At 41.5% G+C, this 25,224-nt stretch overlaps 1 protein-coding gene and 1 long non-coding RNA gene across 4 annotated transcripts in view; one reads left to right on the forward strand and one right to left on the reverse strand.

Annotated features, from left to right (window-relative positions):
- Nucleotides 1-1,639: 1,639 nt before the first annotated feature.
- On the reverse strand, nucleotides 1,640-17,293 carry LOC108710740. Of its 2 annotated transcripts, none has more exons than XR_001934777.2 (4): nucleotides 17,004-17,293; nucleotides 8,288-8,515; nucleotides 2,861-3,127; nucleotides 1,640-2,267 (listed from the first exon to the last, which is right to left on the reverse strand). It is a non-coding gene; the product is annotated as an uncharacterized LOC108710740 (long non-coding RNA). The 2 variants fall into 2 exon arrangements; XR_001934776.2 differs by lacking the exon at nucleotides 17,004-17,293 and adding an exon at nucleotides 9,118-9,527.
- The window catches only part of tulp3.L (TUB like protein 3 L homeolog), a 13,055-nt gene continuing 1,621 nt past the window's right edge, over nucleotides 13,791-25,224 (forward strand). Inside the window, exons 1-8 of one of the 2 annotated variants that reach the window (XM_041585115.1) lie at nucleotides 13,791-13,891; nucleotides 19,274-19,325; nucleotides 20,823-20,991; nucleotides 22,090-22,416; nucleotides 23,541-23,647; nucleotides 23,751-23,948; nucleotides 24,024-24,136; nucleotides 25,207-25,224. The exon at nucleotides 25,207-25,224 is cut by the window's right edge and continues 97 nt beyond it. In XM_041585115.1, coding sequence (XP_041441049.1) covers nucleotides 20,871-20,991; nucleotides 22,090-22,416; nucleotides 23,541-23,647; nucleotides 23,751-23,948; nucleotides 24,024-24,136; nucleotides 25,207-25,224 — 884 coding nt within the window. In that variant the 5' untranslated portion in view covers nucleotides 13,791-13,891; nucleotides 19,274-19,325; nucleotides 20,823-20,870. 2 annotated transcript variants of the gene reach the window in all.

Below are 25,224 nucleotides of genomic sequence, written 5' to 3' on the forward strand. Positions count from 1 at the left end.
TTCCAAGTTTAATTAATTAGGTGATAAGGGTATTGATCAGTAAATAATCCCTTTTCTGCATCCCCAAACAGGGCTACCACCCTTCTCAATCTGGAAACATTAGCGAGCTTTCCTCTCACCATTCGCTTTACCCTAGATTGATTAACAAATGTTAAGGACTTAGCCAATTTCAGGAAAGTTCTAATTACAGCTCAAACACCGAAGTGGATGATCAACATCTCCCTTCCATTCGTCCCCAGCGTTTTCTGCCTATCTACATAGGGAGATATTCACCCACGAATTGGGTGGCATAGGTGGATGGTGATTTGTTAGAGAGAAATAGACTGAAGTCACCTCACACACCCACAATGCCTTTCTGGGTAACCCCTTTTTACCCCAGATTTTGAAACAGCAACCTGTAAGTGATAGATAACAAAAAACTATCATTGTCCCTATAGTAGAGCAGTTTCCTTTTCAACAATTATTACACTATGCTCATTCGCTATGGGACCCAATCCAAAGTGCAAATAAATCTGTAACAATTTTTAACATTGGTGTCTGAAGTGTCCTCTATAGTAACTTTTTAGAACGACATTAAACCTTAACAATTATGATAGGTTTTATCCTGGCATTAAGATTGAGGGAGCCAAATTGACACAGAGGAATGGCAGTCTATATGGCTTAACGCCATGAAATCCTCTAGGAATGTATCATTAGCAGAGACTGATTATAAAGTTCTCTTTATTTGGAACCTTGTCCCTGCATGTATAGCTGAATTTGCCCAGACAGCTGATTCTAAATGTTTTAGGGAATGTGGACAAAAATGTACCATGTTCCATGCACGGTGGCAGTGCCCTAATGTTCCATTGTATTGGATTAGAATAATGTTACATATTGGGGCAAATTCACTAAGCAGCGAAAATGCGCTAGCAACGCCTTCACCACACTTCGCCAGGTGAAGTTTCGCCAGGGCGCCACTAATTCACTAAAATCCGAAGTTGCGCTCAGGGAGGTGAACGGTAGCGAATTTGTGCTAGTGTTAATTCGTCAAGCAAAGCATACGGCGCCAAGTTAAAGTTGAATGGACGAATATGTAGCAGCAAATACATTACACTACACAAGCCTGGAAAACCTTCATAAAATAAGAGTTATTTTGCCCTACACGTGCTCACTGTATAGTTTAGGTGCCATATGTTAGGAAATGTAGGGGGGAAGGAGGGTGCCCCCAAAAAAATGTACAATCTTTTTCAGCTTATCACCCTTTAAAAATGAAAAGTCACCAGCGTTTTTTGGGACTTTCAACCTTTTTTGAAGCAAGCCCTATCTACTCTATTGCACTTCGCCTGGTCTCAGTTGGTGAAGGCAAGTCTGGCGCAAGAGTTAACGTTCATGAAAATCCGCAAGTTAGTGAATTAGCATAGTTACGTCGCTTCGCCATAGGGCAACTTCGCCTGGCGTAAGGGTGCGAAGTAGCGCTAGAGTAGGTCCACTACGCTACCGATTTTACTCCAGCACCCGTTAGTAAATCGGCGAAGTAACGAAATGACGCCACGCTGGCGAATTTGCGCTAGCGTTAGCCACTTCGCGCTTTAGTGAACTTGCCCCTTAGTGTTTCATCTGAGCACTGCGCTATTGTGCAAAAAAACAGAGGAACTCTCTCTCAATTCCAGTTGTTTATTGCAAAAATTGGATAATAACAAAGAAAAAATATCTAGCATTTTGTTTAGGAACCTTTCGACCCCATGGTTAATATACCGATATGGCAACGAAAGTCCTACAGCTCTCCTTAGCATTTGACTTTTAAGGGGGTTTCGGCAGGATCTGTCTTTTTTACAATTACTGTATATTTAGATGAATGGAAGGATGATGGTTGCGTTAACATTATCCTGTAAATGGTATACCAGACTGTATGTTCAAATTCAGTTAATGGAAGGTATATATATATGGAATACCTTGGTTTTGCTTGTGCCATTTTTTGAGGACTATCACTTTGCACACATTTAAAGATTAATAAAAATATTCATTTAAACAAAAAAATCAAGAAAAACACAGCAGCAGGTTTATGGGAAACCCGTAGGTGACATGATTTATTGATATTGACAGTCAATTCAGGTTGGGCATCCCTAACAGCTACTGATCCAAACCCCACCCAGCACTAGAAAGGGTGGGGAGTGGGGGTGGAAATAATATACTCCTAAACAAACATACATCAATTCAAACAGAGTAGAGATAACATGAAGGGATTCAGGGGTGCGCTGGTGACAACAGAAGACTCTTCTGGCAAAACGCTGAAATGAAAAAACATTATAATGAAAATAAATTACACAGAAATACTTGGCTTTTATAAAAGGCTTTGTCTGTCTCTAAGCTTATCAGTATTGATCAACTAGTGCCAATGTAGTGCCCAGTGGGAAAACCCATTTCCAAAGGTGGATATTTAAGGCAGAGATACAGCAGTCCTAGGAGAGTATCCGACCTCCCACCTCATTGGCCTACTAAAGAACACTGGCCTATCTGGTAACTATCTGACAGATTAGCCCTTTGAGTGAATGGATAGAGAGCGCACAAGAGGATATAAATCACTATGGCTGCCTTTCTATTGTTCTCATTGTTCAGGGAAATAAAAATTATTGGAATGGCAGGAAGTGAAATAGAATTCTTTATGGCTTTTGTATAATTTGGTCATAAGTAGAATTAAAACAAATATTATGGCATGGGCATTAATGGAGATACATGCTATAATTTTAGGTACTTAAAACAGCCAATATGTAAAGATTCAGTGCTTTTTATTATCAAAATGGCCAAAGCTCAGATTGTTCATATAAGGGGGGAAAAAAAAATGATGTACTTTTTTTAATAGTGTAATTTGTAAAATACATACCCAGCGTGTCCTGCAGGGAGAGCATCCTGCAGCTCGTACTTTTCTTCCTCCACAGGAAGAACATCCTGCAGCTCCTCCTTCTCTTCCTCCACAGGAAGTACATCCTGCAGCTCCTCCTTCTCTACAGGAAGAGCATCCTGCTGCTCCTCCACGGGAAGAGCTTCTTTACAGCTGTTTTCTATCACCTCAGGAGGGGATTCCTCTTACAGTTGCGGTATTGGAGCTTTCTCAGGTTGTTCCACGGAAGATCCCTGCTCTTGACTGGTTCTGAAGGGAAAAAGTCATTACTGTAATTCTGGTCACTGGAGGAATAATATACCCAGATTATAATCTTGTTTCTAAGTACAGTACAGACACAGATCAGCGCCGATTGTACTTCAGGCAGCGCAGGGAACTTCCTTGGTCAAGAACAACGCATGCGCCAGTAACATGTAGTTACGCATGCGCACTTTGTTACAATGAAGCGCACGTCCGTACGCACTGACCGTACGTAGCGTCACGTGACGCATGACGTATGCGGAAACGGCGGCGCATCCACAAGCTGCGGAGAGAAACGAACCCTATTTAAAGCCTCACTAAACAAGCCAATTTCACTTATGCCCCTGAAGAAGCCGGTTTTCCGGTGAAACGCGTCGGGAGGCATAGGTGGACAGTGGGGGACTAGCTCCTTTCTGCTCCCTACGTAGTTAGGCAGATTCACTCTGGGAAACAAATGGAAGGGTGGTCTGGGTGGGCGGTTTGAGCGAGAGACCTGTCTACTTACTGGGCAGTGCAATTTTTGCTGTAAAATTTTCATGGCTGGCTACAATTAAGTACAATTGTTTCAGCCACCAAGTGGAGCCACAGATTTGTGGTATTCCAGAGTTGTTTGAGAACTATTTTAGCTAATACTGAGCGTCTTGACATTGGTCTATATACTGATATGAATAAGGGGGAATTTGTGTATACCCCGTACATGACTACACTTATGTAGATAGTGGCTGAGAGGTTATCAGCTCACTATTTCCCCTACCTGTCCACCTATGTATGTTTAAGTTTTGTGTAATTTTATGGACATGGTCCAGCTTCATTGAGGAGGATTCCTAATGTTGTGTCTGTGTGGTAAAAATGTTTTTAGTGAGACTAATAAAAGTTGAGTTTTAAGTAATTTAATATTATAGCACCTGAACTAGTTAACTGGAGGACTGCAAAAGTGGCACAAAAGTTACTGTGTATTTCACTCTGCAATTCCTCAATTGATACATTTATTTGCTACATTTATTAACTTGCGGGTGCACTGCTACTTTGTACTAATAATCTTTTGATTACTCCATAAGCAAGCATTCGTTTCTTGAGTTTATTCTCTTTCCTGAGTAGGCAACTGCATAAATATGGCGGGTTTTCTTTCTAACCCACAATACTTTAACAAATGGAGGGAGGAGGCAAATCAATTATTTAAGGAAGGTCCTGAAGGCCTAACTAGCAGCAAAGAGAGCCCAAAAATGGTGGAATTGTTTAAGAATTTGAAACATGGGATGATAAAACAAACAAAACTGTGGTGGGAATTGTTAACATGGGAGAAATATTTAACTAACAAAATAGTGCCTAGGGGTCTTAGAATTAAACTAAACCCAGCTGAGCATCTATGCACAAAAGAATTCTGTGATAAATGGGATGATATTCTTACCAGGTGCTCGCTTGAACTAATAAATCTAATTAAAAAAACAGAGGAAATCCAACTAGAACAAACAAATAAGGAGGTAGAGGTAAATCTCAAATCTGTCCAGTCCTTTAAGGATGAGTCCATTTTTAAAAAATTTGAAGCTGACTTACAAACTAACATTGATAAACTGGCATCTGAACTCAAAACTAGAAAATGGAAGAAATATAACAGGGATTTGAAAGATTTTGAGAAAGGGGAGGTTTACCGTATAGAAAGAAGGGTGGATAAAAGTAAAATACATGGCTATTCCACCAGTGACTCCTTAACCTCAGAAAGTGAATTAAGTGATGGCTCTACACAAAATAGAGGACACAATCGTTACGGCAACAAAAAGAAATATACACGAAAAGGTAAAATCAATAACAGGTCACCCCCTAACACCCTGTCTGCCAATTCTCCTTTTTTGGAGATACGCCAGGTGGAAGAACGGACTCTAAGGGATCGACAGAAATGGGGTTACCGTTACAACAAGTAACCAGTTCTGATACACTCCAGGTTATGAATCTTTCAACACACGACCTAACTGAGCACCAAATTAAAGCTTTAAAATATGGGTTATCATTTGCACCATCCTGCACTTTCAATCTGTTCAATTGGATTAAGGATCTAAACCTGTTTGGCAGAAAATTACTGCTACATAAATATTTCAGTAAAGATAATAAACAATCACAATGGTCATCAGATGAGCTTAGGGCTTTACAAGATCTCTATAGCCTATTAGAAGATAATGAAACCTATAGGGTGGAGGAAAAGGGTCCTTTCACTAAGCTTAAACCAAAGAGTAAATTCACACCTCAAAATACAATTTGCACAAGAGTGGAAGTATTCTTGGAAGGGTGCGCACATGACCTAAAACTATTACATAGTAAATCACAACATAAACCTCAAGCCATAAATAATCTTTCCTGGAAGGAAAGACAAGGTCTAATGGAACTTCAAAAAAATGAAAACATTATTATCAAACCCAGTGACAAAGGGGGTAACATTGTTATACAAGAGAGACAAGCATATTTACAGGAGTGTCAGCGTCAATTGAGGGATATAAACTGCTATGTATGATTAACTGGGGATCCCACAAAAAATTTCCAATCTGACTTGTGGTTAATTCTACAAAATGCCAAGGACATGCATCTAATTAATAAAGATGAATTTGACTTTATGAGGGTGCACTCACCAATAGTCCCCACTTTTTATACGATACCTAAAGTTCACAAGAATTCTACCACACCACCAGGACGCCCTATAGTATCGGGTATGGGCAGTTTATCAGAACCCAGTAGCATTTACGTAGACAAAATACTCCAACCCTTTGTAAAAAGTCTACCGTCATATGTACAGGACTCAATGGATGCACTCAGGCACCTTGAGGGGATTACCCTTCAAGATGATCAATTTTTGGCCTGTCTGGATGTGGAGTCCTTATATACCAGTATCATACATGACATTGGTTTAGAGGCAATCAAGGACACCCTAAACCAAAGAGGTCAACAATTTAACACACATAATCTTTTCATCCTGGAATTATTGGGAGTTTATCCTTAAACATAATTATTTCACTTTTGATGGCAAATATTACCATCAAATAAGGGGGACGGCCATGGGTAGTACCTGTGCACCCACATATGCCAACTTATACCTAGGTTGGTGGGAACGTAATCTAGTGTTCAGTGAGGAATTAACAGAATATACACAACATATTACGTTGTGGCTTCGCTACATAGACGATGTAGTGTTGCTATGGACTGGTACAATATCAATGTTCAATGAATTTGTAAAGAAACTGAACACCAACACAATAAACTTACGGGTAACTTCGGAAATCAACCACGAGGCAGTTAACTTCCTTGACATCCATATCTATCATGATAAAGACAACAATCTTCAAACTTCGGTGTACAGGAAAGAAACAGCCACAAATAATTTGCTACATGCAAATAGCCAACATCCTACTAACCTTATCAAGGGGATACCCACTGGTCAGTATCTCAGAGTCAGACGACTTTGTAGTTCGCTGGCAGATTTCAAAGTTGAAGCTAAAAAACTTTATAATAGATTCTTACAAAGAGGTTATAGTCACAACTGTCTCAAGAGAGCTTACAAAAGAGCGTTAGAATCGGACCGCAATAATCTTTTAATACCGAAGAATCGTAAACAATTGGACATGGCAGTAGAGGCGAACAAACAGCCAATAAGAGTGATTGGTGAGTTTAGTTCACAACACAAAGAAATTTCTGCTATTCTCCAAAAACATTGCCATATCCTTGAGCAGGATGCAGATCTGAGAGAAGCCATAGGGAATTACCCACAAATAACTTACAGACGAAGCAAGAACTTATATGACCGACTCACACACAGTCACTATAACAATCCCACCAAATCAACCTGGCTAACAAATAATATTAAGGGATGCTATAGGTGTGGGAACTGCCTGGCCTGTCCCTATGTACTTAAAAGCACCGTCTTTATCGGCAGACTTGACATTAATGAATATATCATCCAACATTTTATAAACTGTAAGACCATGGGAGTTATTTATGTCATGGAATGTGCATGTGGTATTAGGTACGTTGGCAAAACAAAAAGAGAATTTAGGCAACGAATACTGGAACATGTGGGAGACATACGTAATAAAAGAAACACATCAATTGCCAACCATGTAAATGCACTTCATGAAGGTAATTGTGGAGTGATAAAATTTATAGCGGTGGAACACATCAAATCCACCACGAGAATTGGAGACATAGATAACAAGCTGCTTAAACGTGAGGCTGAATGGATCTACTGGACAAATAGTAAAGCTCCAGGTGGCCTCAATGAAGGCTTTACATTTAGCCCCTTTCTATAAAATAATTGTCTTTCTGAATTCTTTATTATTATCATCATTTTTTCAATAATCTTTTTTAATAAGGGTTCTGTGTAGTGGTGAAATCATTGAACATATTTGAAATATAGCTACATCAAGAATTCACACTCCGTAGCAATTTAGTCTAAATAGAGTATCACCAACAAATACGATACAAGCTTTACAAACACGCCAATTTCACTTATGCCCCTGAAGAAGCCGGTTTTCCGGTGAAACGCGTCGGGAGGCATAGGTGGACAGTGGGGGACTAGCTCCTTTCTGCTCCCTACGTAGTTAGGCAGATTCACTCTGGGAAACAAATGGAAGGGTGGTCTGGGTGGGCGGTTTGAGCGAGAGACCTGTCTACTTACTGGGCAGTGCAATTTTTGCTGTAAAATTTTCATGGCTGGCTACAATTAAGTACAATTGTTTCAGCCACCAAGTGGAGCCACAGATTTGTGGTATTCCAGAGTTGTTTGAGAACTATTTTAGCTAATACTGAGCGTCTTGACATTGGTCTATATACTGATATGAATAAGGGGGAATTTGTGTATACCCCGTACATGACTACACTTATGTAGATAGTGGCTGAGAGGTTATCAGCTCACTATTTCCCCTACCTGTCCACCTATGTATGTTTTTAAGTTTTGTGTAATTTTATGGACATTGTCCAGCTTCATTGAGGAGGATTCCTAATGTTGTGTCTGTGTGGTAAAAATGTTTTTAGTGAGACTAATAAAAGTTGAGTTTTAAGTAATTTAATATTATAGCACCTGAACTAGTTAACTGGAGGACTGCAAAAGTGGCACAAAAGTTACTGTGTATTTCACTCTGCAATTCCTCAATTGATACATTTATAAGTACAGCTGTACTAACATTATACCTGCTACAATCCTCCCCCCATAATTTTCTCCTCCTGTTCTCCTGCCGCTGTTTTTCAGGGGGGGGGGAGACTCCTACTGCTGTTTTTCAGGGGGGGGCCCTCCTGCTGCTCTTTACCAAATTTTCCTCTCCAGTAGTTGGACCTTCCCCCATAATTTTCTCCTCCTGCACAGAAGCCTTCTGTCCTGCATGTTCTGCTGCAGCAGCCTTCTGTAGTTATTCACTGGTTCTGAAGGGAAAAAATGTAGAAAAACTATTCAGTGATCACTGGAGGAATAATATACCCGAATTGTAAGTACTAACATTATACCTGCTGCAATCCTGCCCCTACTGTAGCACATTGGGCAGTTACCGAGTGGAGTACGTTCCATGTTCTGCTATAGGAATAGGCTTGACCCCAATGAGGGAACTGCAATTTTTCGAAAACACCTATTGTCCCTTTAAGTTGGGGGGACATTTGCTATATTGTATGAATGGTCCGACAAAACTGATAGACCGGCACACACTTTAGTGGGAAAAGCTTCACTTTATCTAGCTCCCTTAGTAAGTATATAATCTCAAGATCTAAGAATTCTTTATCGTTTTTCTTTAATTTGTTCATAAGTAGAATTACAACATGCATTATGGCATGGGCATTTACTGAGAGACATGCTATAATTTTATGTCATAAAAACAACATTATATAAAGATCCAGTGGTTGTTGTTATTATCAATATGGCCAAAGCCTCCATTGTTCATATAAGGTAAAAAAAACAAAACATACGTTCTTTTAACATGTTGTTCATATGTATCAGTAACTGGAATGGAATGGGTCATTTGTAAAATACATACCCAGCAGCATTCCTCTCCACAGAAAAAGGGTCCTGCAGCTCCTCCTTCTCCACCCATGGGTTAATTCCCCCTGCAGGCCAGCAGACAGGACCTCCCACTAATAATTTAAAAGTACCACCTCTTCCCTATCCCCCTTGTCTCAGTATTAAAGCTGTCCCCTTAATGGTGGGAAACTCCCTGGTGAATACTGCCATGGAAGTGACCAGGAAACAGAAATTACGGTAAGTATAAACAATTTCCTGTTTTCCCATAGTCACCCACTGTCAGCATTCACCCATGGGAAATCCCCAAGCTTAACATAGAGGGCGGGACAAAAAATCTGAACAAAAAAACTTTTAATTAGCGGAATACACTACTAGGGATGGGCGAATTTGACCAGTTTCGTTTCGCCAAAAACTCGCCGCTGGCGAAATGTCGCAGATGCCCATTAAAGTCTATGGGTGTAAAAAAAATTGTCGCGCGGCGAATTTGTTTTTGTTTTTTTGACGCACGCCGCCATACAAATCTATGGGCGTCATTTTTTTGGCAAAACTAGGCGAAAAAATTCGCCCATCCCTATACACTACAGATTGTAGAACTTGTCTCCCAAATTTTGCTTCTTGGGAGGACAACACATCCAACTTGTAATGTTTTATAAACGTATTTAAAGATGACCATCTTTTTGAGTCTCCTCAAATAGTCTCTGTATGCTATAAATTGAGAATGGTTCAACTATATGTATAACATAGGGCGTATCTTACCCCAGTAAGATTGCATCTGATTAGCCCTGCTATACCTGAGGTCTGTAATAGGTGTGTTGTGGAGAAAGGCACGTTAGTACATATATTATGGGAATGTAATGTTATTAAACCTTATTGGGCTGAAGTTTTGAATCATCTAGATAATATTTCAGGGGTTGTCATTCCCAGAACATCTAAGGTCTGCTTACTGAATATCCTGGGTCGTACGGTCTCTAATCAGTATATCAGAATATTTATTCAAGAATCTCTTTTGTTGGCTAAAAAAACTTACAACCCAAAATTGGAAAAGTAGAACTCCCCCACAAATCCGAGTATGGATAAATATTGTACAGGATACTTGTAATTTGGAACGTATAATCTACCTTAAAAGGGGTTGGCCAGATAAATTCCATAAAATCTGGGATAAATGGGTTGATAAATTCTCTCAAATCCAAACTGTTACTGCTTAGTGAATAATTGGCTATTTTATGTAGTTCTTTATTATTTCATGAATGGGATGCTAGTGGTGGGTATTCTGTTGGGTGTGCAGCGAATTGCTCTTAACAACAATGGTGTGCTATATGAGCATATTTAATATTGAATATAAATTTGTGTTTTATATGATTGTAAACATCTTTAATACTAAATACAAAACTTTTTTTTATTGCTTTTGTGACTGTTGTGCAATCTAAAATGTCATTCGTGTCATTATCTATTTTTGAATTTGCCAACAAAACCTAGCTGAATTAAAAAAAATAAGATGACCATCTATCTGCCGATTTGCAGATGCTTTCTGGCGACCCCTTGGCTTGTGCTGCCCAGGAACTTGCCAATGCCCTGGTAGAGCGAGCCTTTAACCCTTTACGGACACTCATTCCTGCCACAATCCAGGTACTAATCGTTCTTTTTGCTGGGGCTTGACCTTTTCTCTATCCGTTTGGAATTACGAACAGATGTTCTGATCTCCTCCACTTCTTCGTTCTTTCCAAGTAGACCTTTATGGCCCTCATTTAATCCAGAGTATGCCACATATTGTTGTGAACTGCTCCTGGGCCAGAAAGGAATTATTTCAATCTCTTTTGCTCTGTCCTTCTTTATTTTCTTTAACAAGCTCCAAATGAAAAGAAATGGATGAAAAACATAAAATAAGCCTTTTGACTAAGTCTCTCTTAGGCCATCTACTGCCTCTGCAAACTTGCAGGGGAAATTTGAGAATAATCTCAGACATTTCCTGTTCTGAAAGGATGCCATCACATCTATTTGTGGCCGATCCCACCTTCTCAATGTTTCCTCGAAGATTTCAGCGTGTAGACTCCACTCTCCTGGACTGAGGAAGTCTGCCTTTATATTTTCTCTTCCTGGAAGATGGATTGCTGTTAACCCCTCTATCCAATTTTCTGCCCACTGAAAAAGCGGCTTCACTTCTTCTAGTAGAGCCATACTTCTGGTACCTCCTTGTTTTACTATATAGGCGACTGCCGTAGTATTGTCTGACATCACCTTCACCTGCTTGTCTTTGTGAAAAATGAAGAAGAGCCTTCCTTATTGCTCTCAATTCCAGAATGTTCGATGACACATTCTCTCCTTTTGAATAGAAACCCTTCCATCTTTCTTTCGGAGGGACTACTTCTATTGCTTTTGACTCAAACAATTGATTGACGTACTCCTGCGCTACCTTCTTGTTAGACTCTGTTCTTCTGATCACTGATTCTATGAAAAAATCCAGTTTGACCAACCTGGCCCCTACCATGCTCTGGGCCCTGCCACCCTCATTGTTGACTTGAGGTAGATGGGGTAGAGGAGAAAAACCCTGGTCTTTTCAAAGCACCTCTGGAACTTGGATGTCCCGATCTCCAAGAAGACTGCCTCGAATATTCTTTCCCAGGTTTGTACTGTCTCACAGTTCTAAATGATTTCTCCTTCGATTTGTTGAAGCACACTTTTCTCTCCTGAAATTTTTTTGATAATCGCATCCAACCTTTCTCCAAATAATATTTCCCCTTCAAAAGGTAACTGTCAAAGATTCGTCTTCGATGCTGTATCAGCCGCCCATGACTTCAGCCAAAGTGCTCTTCTAGCGGCTACTGACAATGCCATAGATCTTGCTGCCAAATGCACCATATCTATAGAAGCTTCTGAGATGAATTCCGTTGCCATCTTACAATCAGCTAGCATTTCCAGCAACTTTGGTCTTTTAACATTGGATGATATTGCATCACCTAGTTCCGACAGCCAAACCTTCAAAGCCCTAGACACTGATGTCAGTGCTACTGCTGGCTTACAAGCTGCACCCGCAGCTCCAAAAGATTTTCTTAGACTGAACATTTTCTTTTCCATCGGCTCTCTAAAGACCGCTGCATCATCCACCGGAAGTGTGTTTTTTTTTTAAGCCAATCTCACCACCGCTGCGCCAACTTTCAGTGGGGACTCTCATGCTTTTGCATCTTGTTCCTAGAATGGATATTTTTTATTAAATCTCCCCATTGTTTGAGCTTGTTTCTCTGTCTTTTTCCATTCTGTTGATATAATTTCTTTTATTGATGAATGCACCGGAAAACACACTGCTTTTTTCTTTGAAGTTGGAAACAGCTTATCTGCTCCTTACAATCTTGCTGATTTGTAGGGAAAGTTAAGGTCTGTCTCACTGCTTTAATCAATGGCTCAATTACTCCTCTGAATCAATCTCTCTTTCCTCTGATCCTGCTTGGGACAGGACATCTGAATCAGCCGACAAATCTCCCTCTGACACATCCGAGAAAGACTCTCCTTGTCTTCCATGACAATGCCTTCTCTTTTTAGCAGTTGAGACCTCCTGGAATCCTTGTATCACTGCTTGATTACTGATGCTAAGGATTCCGCAAACAATTGGTTTTCCTGCGATAAGGAGGTTCCTGGCTCCTGCTGTTTTTCCCCAGAAGCTGCAGATTTCTCCGGATATTTGTCTTTCTTTCCATCTGTGGCAGGAAGGCTGCATAAAAACCAATAAATGATAATACCTGAGCCCTTATCCCTGCCATAGGACCTCTGTTAGCATACATCACCTATGATTGGGCGGCTTTCCCAGTCATACCTGGCTCCATTGGTGAGCTAATCAAAGAAGTTTTTTTTAAAATAAATCAGCTTTTTTTCTTAGAATAAAACAAGGATCTAGCCTAGCTGAACTTTTCCTCAAATACCTTTTCTGCTACCTTCAATACTCTCTTGAGTGGCAGAATGGCAACAACAGGAAGTGCTTACCTGTTGAAATAAGCTTAGGTAGTGCTCTGGATATACTAATTATATTTCCTATTTTCCTGTCCCTCTTAAAACAACCCCCATCCAGGGTTTGAACGCTCCTTTTTTGCGCCCGCCATTTATTTCCATCCTTTAGAATCATCTGCGCTCTTTTGCACATGTCCAAAACATCACATCCTAGACGCGTCTCACTGCTCTCCCAACTCCTACACAGCGCAGTCATCTCCTGAGCATTCGGCTTACCTAACCCGTGCCACGGGAGGATTCAGCAGCCTTCCTCCAGCACTGCACGATCTCTTCTTTAGTCCCCTGACCCGAAAAGCGGGAGGCGAACCACAGGCAAGTACATTAACCCTTTGTTAACCCCCAACTGGGGAGCTTCTCGGGTTGTTACTTGTCCATCCATAGACTCCTGTTAATCCTAACACTGTACTCCTATCCCCTGGCCCGGACAGGACAAAAAAGACATGGGGGATAGGGAAGAGGAGGTACCTTTAAATCAGGGGTGTCCAAACTACGGCCCGCGGGCCAAATGCGGCCCGATATCCATTTTTAATTGGCCCGCAGCGTGCAAAAATCCCCCCCCCTAAAAGTCTTTCAGCATGCAGAAAAATTTTTTTTCTACCACACGGCGTCATTGGGGGGCGGAACCTACAGTGCTTCAGTGTAGACTCTGAGAACTTGTCCTAAACTCCGCCCTCCCCGCGACTGAAGTTTAGTGAAGTGCGGAGAGGAAGGGGGGCGGTAAACAACTGAAAGCATGGCTCCATTCCCCTTCTACACTGCTGCCTAACCTGGGCTGGATTTCGTGCATCTGATCTGTGAGTAACTGCTTCGTGCTTGGCTTGGGGGAGGGGTGGATTTAATGAGGCTGCAGCCTGGCAAGGGAGTCAGTTACAGATCCAGTGTGTGAGTTAGTGTGTGTGTGTATCTGTTTGTATGTGTCACTGTGTGTATCTGTATGTGTCACGTGTGTGTGTGTGTGTGTGTCACTGTGTTTGTGTCTGTGTGTGTATCTGTTTGTATGTGTCACGTGTGTATGTGTGTCACTGTGTGTGTGTATCTGTCTGTATGTGTCACTGTGTGTGTGTGTGTGTGTGTGTATCTGTTTGTATGTGTCACTGTGTGTGTATCTGTTTGTATGTGTCACTGTGTGTGTATCTGTCTGTATGTGTGTCACTGTGTGTATCTGTCTGTATGTGTGTCACTGTGTGTATCTGTCTGTATGTGTCACTGTATGTATGTGTGTCTGTATGTGTGTGTTACTTATTTACAATTTGTAAAATGAACATGGTAATCAGGGGGTGTGGCCACAAAATGGGCGTGGCCACAGTGAGTGGCCCGGCTGTCTGTGTATTTTACCGCATATGGCCCTTGGTGAAAAAAGTTTGGACACCCCTGCTTTAAATCATTAGTGGGAGGTCCTGTCCGCTGGCCTGCAGGGGGAATTAACCCATTTGTAAATGCTGACCATGGGAAAAAATATTGTAATTTGTTTCCTTTTTCCCGCCTCATTGGTATACTAAACAACCTTGGCCAGATCTCTACCCTGAGTACGGTCTTGCCACAAACTTCCCTTGGCAGACTTATCACGTGTAGGGATAGAAATAAAACACACACACTGATAAATTTTAGATATAATATATTTTAAGAAAATTAATACATCACTGATTGAACACAACGTCTAGCCGAGCTTCCCTTGGTAGACTTTTGAGAGGAACATCACCTAAGAGACCCTGGGCCAAGTACAGCTCTCAAATCCAGATCAATCGGGCAAAGTTCTACACAACACGTCTGCTTGTAGATGAAGTCCTGAAGCCCCCTTAACTGAGTTCTCTTTTTATACTAGTGTAACAATACAATAATCAATCATAACAGAATTTGGTCTTAATCCTAATTGTGGACATATACCAAAATAATGGCCGTACACCCAGAACTGTGACCACAAGAATGACCATGAGAATAAAAACAATAGTTATATGCCTAAAATTATAACCATGTGAATGAGATATGTGCTTCCTCATTGATAAACGTGTTTATAAGTTTATGAGTTAATTACCTCAACTCCTGCTGTTCCCTTGTCTCCAACTAATGTTAATATATCCATATTAATTACCTCAACTCCGGTTGTTCCCTTGACTCCAACTAAAGTCAGTACATCCATTTTGTAACTAAGGAGCCATATTGGATACTTTTGATCACACTCACATTCATACATGGCCTGCCATGTCACATCTGTATCACAAGTACCTAGTACCACTTAACGGCCCCCATACACTCACCTATCAAGTACAATATCAGCCCTTTGGCTGAATGGATAAAAGTGCACAAGGGGTCATATCTCACTATGGCTGCCTTTCTATTGTTCAGGCAGATAAAAATGATTGGAATGGCAGGAGTTGAAACATAACTGCACTTGCCAACATGGGGCATCAGAAGATGGAAAGAGATTGCCTGTGATACATTACCCAAACCCTCTGCAGCCTCTTCCTGGCTCATGTTCTAACATAGAAACTCACTGTTCTTCACTGGTTCTGAAGTAAAAAGAAATATTAGCCCATCTCATTGGCCGAACAGCCTGAGCTATTGGAATGGCAGAAAATGCCAACATTGTACATAGGCAGATAAAGAGATCCAAATGATGGGCCCCCAACATCCCAATTTTTTATTTAGATCACACCTGTTCCCGCCACAACCTTTTTACCAAAACACAACCCAGATGTAAATCCCTAAGTAAAATGGATAACCGCATATTAAGACTAAGCATGGCTGTATATCAACACGAAAAATTGAAAATCAGCTTAATCTGAGCTGTACCAGTATAATCACAGAAGAAATAACCAATGAGCACTCCATCAATCCCAGACATGCCAATATGATCACAGAAAAATGTTAACTGCGCACATGCCAGTAAGATCACTTTGGTAGACATCCCTGCTAATAAACCACTCCACATGTAACAGACACGCGATCAGTGAATATTTAAAATATAAATATATAAATCAACTGAGTGGCTATTTCATGTATAAATACCCCCCAGAACTCATAGCAAGATGGCATAGTGGCAATTTCATGCAGAATACCCCCAGAACTAACAGCAAGCTGGCACAGAGGCAATTTCATGTATAAATACCAAAAGAACTAACACCATGATGGCACAGTGGCAATTTCATGTGTAAATACCCCCAGAATTCAGAGTAAAGGTGGCCATACACGGGCCGATAAAAGCTGCCGACAGACCAAGTCGGCAGCTTATTGGCCCGTGTATGGGGGCCCCGACGGGCTTCCCCGATCGAGATCTGGCCGAAAGTCGGCCAGATCTCGATCGGATGGGGTTAAAAATCCCGTCGGATCGCGGCCGCATCTGTTCGTTGATGCGGTCCTGCGATCCGACCGCCCGTTTGGCGAACGCTAGGATCCGATCGTTGGGCCCTAGGGCCCACGATCGGATCAGCCCGATATTGCCCACCTCAAGGTGGGCATATCGGAGGGAGATCCGCTCGTTTGGCGACATCGCCAAACGAGCGGATCTATCCGTGTATGGCCACCTTTAGATGGCACAGAGGCAATTTCATGTATAAATACCACAAGAACTCACACCATGATGGCACAGTGACCATTTCATATATAAATACCCCCAGAACTCACAGCAGGATGGCACAGAGGCAATTTCATGTATAAATACCAGCAGGATGGCACAGTGGCAATTCTTGCAAAACCAAGTAAAGGATTGATGGTGTCACAAAGCGAGGAGAAGCAGAAAATATCCTCACAAAACTGAGGAGAAGCAGAAAATATCCATGTAAGAATTTTGTGATAAGGGAATTGGCTGGCAATCTCTGTGCACAGACTAGGAGTGTGGGTAGGGGAATCTGCAGCAGAATAAAGAGGTTGACTTCAGAGAGGAGGAATATGTCTAGAAAGTGGGCCCACCATCTAAAGTTTTCTGCTGGGCTCCTGGCATTCCAGTCCGAAACTGAATAAAGGAACTCTGCGATCCACATGCCCCTACCCATAAAGCGGGTCCCAAAATAACTGGTTCTGGCCAGATGCCCCATTTGCCCTGCCCTCCTGTTAAAGCGGCCCTGCAAGCTTCAGACTGACTCGTGTCATTCCTCTTCCTCGGCCGGCACAGTCTGCCGTCTGCGTTTGCTGCACAACTTTCCCCCTCCCTCCACACAGGCTTTTTTTTTTTTTTTTTTCTCCGCCCTCCCCTGCAACGTCATCCTTCCACTGCCCTCTTGCTTTATCCGATTCTCTACCGTGACGCTCCAAAGAAAAAAAAACTCCACCACACCAATTCAAGGAAGGACCTCATTTAACGTAATTATTACACTCCCAACCAACTCTCTGAGCTGAGGAAAAGCGCACACATAATGCACATAGAAGCTCCGCCTTCTTTGTTCTGCTTCCACACACCCTGAAACCCCCCACAAGCCCTCCCACGCTCGCTCTCCTTGGCTCTGCCTCGCCTCACCACCCAACCAATAATCATTTGGTTTGTAATTCTGCCTGCCAATGGGAAGCCGGAATACTGCAAGGTGTTGTTGCTAGCGGCGGTTGCTAAGGGACAGAAGTCTGTGAGTGCCTAACGGGACAGAGAGCTGCCGGAATGGAGAGGAGCGGAGAGGGAAGCGGAGGAGCCAGGTATCAGAAGAAATAACTAATATCTGTGGTGCTGGATCAGTTCAATAGGGGGGGCTCCTTCTATGTAGATTCGGGATCTACCACTACTCTGTTGTGCAGGGAAGAATGATGGGAGCTATAGTTTAGGGGACAGATGGACCTTTCCATTCTACACAGGGCAGGGTGGAATCCTAGATCCAAGTCTGGTATTAGGAAAGGATATTTGCATTGAGCCCCCAGATTCTTAAGGCTCCTTGGGGGTTAGACTGTAAATAAAATATAGTAGTTACTATTTTCTGGGTGGATTCCAGGGATGTGCCTCAGTTGTGCAACTACAACTTGCTAGGGGATGCTGGGAGTTGTAGTGCAGCAAGATTCTAAGGGTTGCAAACTGGACATTCCCGAATTATGGCAATCTAGCCTACCCCCCCCCCCCTTTGTGGGCGAATCAATTCTTCCTGCATCACCCTCTCTTCTCTAACTTTTGGGCCCTCCTGAACATGTTTTCTTGGCTCAGTCTCCACCAGATTGGGAGTTGTAGTTCAGGAATAATTGGAGATCCACGAATCTAGGACGCCTGTTAGTTGTAGTTCAGGAACAGGTTGATGTTTCCTTTGTCCATGGAGAGGAAGGCAAGCAAAGGTGTGTGTTTATGTTCCGCTTGTCATTGACTATAAGGGGAATATGCCTGGCACCAAGGGATCGTTACAGTCTCTGTATCTATTCTAGGCTGTAAGTCTTTGCGTAGTGACCAGTTACTTTCTATGGTTCTGTGCATCTACCTGATGCTGGGGGGGGGGGCAGTTGCAAACCCCGATCGATAGCATGATGATGGCTTTTGCTAAAAAGCATGGGAAAACTTGATTTATATGTGGAGAGTGGTTGCAAGGCACCCATATCCTACATGTGGGCAGCTGTGAGAGGGGTGCTAGCAAAAAGGTTCTGCTCTGTGTCCCTGTCAATGGCCAGTGGAATTAATAGGATCAAATGTCTATCTCTGAAACTCTCAAAGGTCACTTTCTGAACGTGCAGCAGCTGTTTAGGGGTATTCAAGCAATGCACAGGAAAATCTTTACCAGTGTCTGGAAACCTTATATTCCTACATTAAAATGTTCTACTTGTGTGGACATTCTCCTGATTCCAGCCAGGGTATTAATGGTGGGTCGTCTGTATGTCCTCCTGGTGTCTTTGTAGGTTCCTCTAGAACTATCCCACACCCCAAAAACCATACAGGCAGGTTAATGATAATACTGATCCTAGTGTGTGTGTGTGTGTGTGAATGTGATAAGTACCTTAGATTATAAACTCCACTGGGGCAGTGACTGATTGGAATCATATATAATCTCTGTACAATGCTCAAGAATATGTTGACACTATATAAATAAAGTATTACAATAATGTTATAAATGGTCATTTCAAAATGGAACATGTTAAAGTGGCTGATACCCACGGACTACATATATATATATATATATATATATTTGATTTTCTTGTTCTCACTGAGGCATGGTATTCCATAGATCTCTCTTTACATTCTGAAGCCACTGAAGCATTTCATTTTTTCATATCGTCTACAGCATCCTCGAGGATGAAAGTGCAAGACTCCGACACCTTAAGCTGGAAAACCAGGTGAAGCCCAAAATATTCACCAGCGCTATGAAATATGCTGGTGCTATATAAATACATGTTAATAATAATAAATTATAATAAATAAATTAGACAAGTTGCAAGGAAAAACATTTCATATAATTCCTTAATGTCCATATATTATATATATATATTAAGGACACTGAAATATATATATATATATATATATATATATATATATATATATATATATATATATATATATATATATATATATATATATATATATATATATATATATATAGAGCCGAACGTTCGAATTACCAAACGAGCGGATCTTTGAGTCTATGGCCACCTTAAGACTTTTGCAACATTGTTTAAAACATACCAACCAGGAGTAAAGCATGAACATTTTTAATAAATATATATTAGAAAGTTGCTTAGAATGATTTCTTTTACTAGGCACATTTTTATTTTGGGGTTGACTTTAAGGTAAAGGGGGCTCATTTATAAACACTGAGCATATTTGCACCTGGGCAAAGGGGTTACGCCCAGAAACGTTGCATCCGCAATACACTAGTATGGGTTCTCCCTGCTAGAAATACCCACGTTGTGCCGGTGATTCTTCTCCCTTTCACATTGAACTCGAGGTTGCCAGCACCTCCTTCACTGAGCACCTGGGATTCGTTTAGGACAGGACGGCCAGGGTGTGCGAGGGTAATCCTTTCTTTCTGCACCTGGGCAGTAACCCATAGCAACCAATTAGTGACTAGCTTTTTACAGGCAGCTACAGGTTGAATGATGAAATCAAACATTTAATTTGTTATTGCCCAGGTGCAGATTTGCCCAGTGTTTATAAATGACCCCCAAGGACTGCACATTCTTAGTAGGTTTTAGCCTTTTGGTAATTTCATAGTTTATGAGATTTTTAGTAGTAGCTCACACAATGTGCTAATATAGAAGGTGTTTCAAACAATCCTAATAGAATATCAAGTCCTGGTGTGACATGAGTTGTGCAGAGCATGTCTGTCACCGAGTATACTCTATGACTAAGCATGCATGAGATTTGGCAGTTTGGCTCAGTCCACACACAGAAAACAAAGGGGTCCTGTTTCAAGATGGCAGCGCCTATGAAACACTTTTTACATGTAGGATATTTTCTAATCCGTTTTGGATATAGACAAAAACAGCTGACTAAAGGGTTTAACTAAGGAGGGAAAGCTATATATTACTCATGTCTCAAGGTGACAGGTCCTCTTTAAGGTTACAAGGTAAATCTTAGCTGTTGTCCACGTATAGTGATGTTCCCTTAGGCATGTTATAATATCGCTACGGACACTGCACCCACCCACGCTTTTTTATCTGTCTCATTCTATGCCCATTAATCATATTAAAGTATTGTAAAGTTGTATTCTATAGATTTATAATTGAAGATACTGCACCCAGGCAATTGTAACTTTTTATCGTGAGTGCCGGCTTTTCGATGGATTATATATAACTTTTTTATTGTCTCTCTAACATCGATGTCTCCTCCCATAGAGGGCGCTCCTGGAGCAAAAGCAGAGGAAGAAGAGGCAGGAAATCCTAATGGTGCAGTCGAACCGTGATGCGAGGCAGCGGCGTGCCAAGTCTGGGAAAAGCGAGGAGCAGGCTCCCCTCGTTCAAAGTCAGAAACAAAAATCTGTGAATTGTGACGTCATATTGAATGGTGAGACATACAGAAGATTCCTAGGATACAGAACAACGTATGAATGTACCGACCCCCCCACCCCGCACAACTGACATTGAAAGGGTTAAATCCCGATTCTCCACTCTTTCATACTACAAAATATATTCTGATTGAAGATACCTGATTTGTCCAACTAAACTCCAAGTTGTAATAAACTCAGTGGGGCTCATTTATAAACACTGGGCAGATTTGCACATGGGCGGTAACCCATAGCAAACAATCAGTGACTGGCTTTGAACAATGAAAGCAAACATTTGATTGGTTGCCGTGGGTCACTGCTTCGGTGCACATTTGCCCAGGGTTTTTTAAATGAGCTGCAGTGTGTACACTTCTCAAGCCCTCCACTAGGGATAGACACCCTTCCATCAGCTTTATAAACACCCCATCAAGTGGTAGGGAGACCCAATGTTTTTTGTCCCATATGTGACTCCTGTAGGCTAATTGTCTTGATGTAATCTGCTACTGCCTGGCAACTTAGCAGTAGTGGTCTAATGTAGTTGATACTCTATCAAGAAACCTGGTTCCCCCAAATTATATTTCACTGTCCCTTTGTCTCCCATAGATATGGCTTTGTACCTGCTAATTACCCTAGGGGCAGAATTGAAAACCTTGCACCTCACTTTTAAAGGGGTGGTTCACCTTTCAGTTAACTCTTAATATGTTATAGAATGGCGAATTCTATGCAACTTTTCAATAGGTCATATTTTTTTTCTATAGTTTAGAACTCTAACTCTTTGCAGCTTTCAAATGGGGGGGGGGTCACTGACTCCATCTTAAATGAAATGCTCTGCAAGGCTACAAATGTATTGTTATTGCTACTTTTTATTACTCATCTTTCTATTCAGGCCTTCTCCTCTTCACATTCCGGTCTTTTATTCAAATCAGTGTACAGTTGCTAGGGGAATTTGGACCCTAGCAATCTGAAATTTGCAGAAATTGCTGATCATGAATGAAAAGCTAAATAACCATAAATAATAAAAAATAAAAATCAATTGCAAATTGTCTCAGATATCACTTTCTACATCATACTAAAAGTTGACAACCCCTGTCTTACCATCTCCTTCTACCTTCCTACAGGCATTGACGGGCCAGCTGCTTTCCTAGATTCTGGGTTTCATGAGCTAGACTCCAAGATCCAGGTTTTGACTGTCGGAGAGAGTTGCACTGATACAGACTCCAATGTGGGCACAGGGCGGCCCAGCCGTAACGAGGACAGGGCTTCACCTTGTAACAGTGAAAGAAGGGACACACCTGTCTCGGAAGAGGAGAGCACCCAGCCTTTAAATAGTATTGGAAGAGAGACACCAGATCTGGAAAAGGCTCAGCAGAAATGTAACAGGCAGGCGATCCTTAGAAAGCCAGATGTATCCAAGCGAGACCTCCAAGAGATGCTTCAGGAGCGAGGTGAGTGACCGTATGTTCCATAGAATCCATGGTGTAAACGATCAGACTGTTCCCCTTTGGCTGCAGAATAGAGTCCAGATGCAGGCGTTTGTGCAACTGTAAGGACCATATAAGCACACTAATGTGGTCCTTGCATGATGGCAGCCCCATACACAGACCACTGAGCTCACTTTTTGGAGCCTAGGCTGCTGCTTTTATTGGACCTTTAACCTTAAAGGAGAACCAAACCCTTAATTATAAAAACCCCTACCCCCCTCACTGCTCCCCCCCAGCCTAGCTGTTACCTTCGGTAAATGCTCCTAAAGCTGGCCATAGATTTTTAAAAGATCTTTTCATTGTCGTGAGACCACGATTATCTCGAACCAATCGTTTAAATGTGCGATTTGTCCATCAATGAAAAAGACAATTTCAAGCGATATTGCCAGGAAAACTGAGGGTAGCTGTCTGCTTGGCCCTGCAAACATAGATTGCACTGGGACCGATACATTTTTTTAACCTGGCAGATCAATTTTCTGACAGATGTCGGACGAAAAATCATAAGACCGTTCCATTCCCACTAACCTCACGATAATTTGACAGATTGGTCGAATTGCACTGAAATCGATCATTCACCAACGAAAGATCTTTGCATCTATGGGGACCTTTACTCTTTACTTACCTCTCTTTGCAGATTCAGAGGAGCTCACGGGCGCCATCTTCTGGCACTTTGGTAATCTTGTGTCTTTTTCCAGAAGATGGTGCCCATGAGCTTTGTTGCACTGAATCTGCAAAGAGAGGTAAGTAAAGAGTTAGGGGCATTTTACCGAAGGTAACAGCTAGGTTGGGGGGGTTGAGCAGGGGGGGGGGTCTATGTAGGGTAGGGGGGGTTGAGGTTTTTATAATTAAAGGTTTGGTTCTCCTTTAAAGTTTTTTGTCCTGCTTAAATGCCTCCATAAATTCATGCAGGGCTGTGAATCCCTGCAGGAGCATTTTGTAAATGACACACAAATAGCCACCGGGACACCACTGCTATGTGAACTTTGAGTAAGTCAATGGGTCTAGAAATGCAGATTTGTTTATTTTTATGTCGTCTCCGGTTTCACAAACCATGACAAGCTTTGCACCAATTTGTTTGCACCAAACAGGTATATCGGACAGTCTGAACTTTGATGAAGATATTTCGGATGATGATGATGATGCATGTAATGCAAGTACTCGTCCTGCTTCAGCTTCAAGCAAGAAGTCTCTTACAGTAAGTTCTAACACTGCAAATTCCCACTGCCTTTAAATTCAGGCCACTCACTGTCACATGATGGACTGGCTACCCTTGAATTCTCATGTGCCGTTGTTTTTAGGAAACCGGTACAGCAGAGGCCCTTCCCCAGGATCACTCAGGAGACATAGGAGAAATTGGGGACTTAAAGGAATTTGTACTGCACCCTGCTCCCCGCGGGGTTGTCATAAAGTGCCGTATCAGCCGGGATAAGAAAGGGATGGACAGAGGCTTGTACCCTACCTACTACATGCATCTGGAAAGGGATGACACTCGCAAGGTTGGATACGAATGAGTGTTTGGTTAAATGTATACAGAACACTGTGTTTAACACTGGCGCCGCTCTGTGTTTTAGGTCTTTCTGCTTGCTGGGCGAAAACGCAAACGGAGCAAGACCTCAAATTACTTAATTTCAATTGATCCAACTGACCTGTCACGGGAAGGAGACAACTTTATTGGCAAGCTGCGGTAGGTGGATTTGAGTATTGAGAGAGAGAGAGAATTTGTGTAGAAGATTTTTGGAGCAATGGTGCAAGTGTGGCGGTGTTGTTGCCAGGCGCATCTTGTATTGTGTTCTTGTTGCATTGTGGACTGATACCTCTCATCAACTCCTGAGTCCTACCTCTCATTATAAACTGTAATATTATGCACAAGAAATATAAGTAGGCGGATGGCACTCCAATGCAACTAGTCAAAATGCAGTAAAATACAAGGTGCAAAAACAGCCAAAAGTACCCCCACACAGAGAGTACCAAAATAGAAACTGTTTCCGTAAAAACTGGGCTTGCACACTCAAAGAAAAGAACAGTATGCAAACACAAGGCGGTATCAAAAAAAAGGAAAATCCTTTATTTAGAGGTTATATACAGTACAACGATTGAGAATAACAATTTTTCATAAATATACAAAACATACAAAATTCAATCCTATTGGATATATATATATATATATATATATATATATATATATATATATATATATATATATATATATATATATATATATATATATATATATATATATTACCACCAAAATGTGTACTCAAGGCAATAAAGCAACAAGAATTGGGTACACCTGCCAAAAATGAGAATAACCCCAACGTTTCGGTGTTAGAGCCTTTGTTAGAGGGAATTCTGATGCACCGAGGATCAACCGAGGTATAAATACCATGTTAGAATAGACGATGCTTTCACGCTACTTCCAGGTTTGTGACATCATGGGCACCTACATCACTTCTGCGGATTACTCATCCAGCGTCATGATGCAGCAAAATAGACACATCCTAACACGAGGCGTGCAGGATTGAATTTTGTATGTTTTGTATATTTGTGATAAATTTTTTTTCTGAATCGATGTACTGTATAGTATCTGGATATAAAGGATTTTCCCTTTTTTTTGGTACCACCTTGTGTTTGCGTGTGTTCATTTCTTTGAGTGTGCAAGCCCAGTATATGGAAACAATATAATATTATGTACCATTCCTGGGTGTGCTATAAACTTTTCCCCTCCATTTATTTAAACTTATTTTTCTCTTTTAGCTCCAACCTAATGGGAAC

Source organism: Xenopus laevis, chromosome 3L, assembly GCF_017654675.1.
Source record: "Xenopus laevis strain J_2021 chromosome 3L, Xenopus_laevis_v10.1, whole genome shotgun sequence".
NCBI lineage: Eukaryota > Metazoa > Chordata > Amphibia > Anura > Pipidae > Xenopus > Xenopus laevis.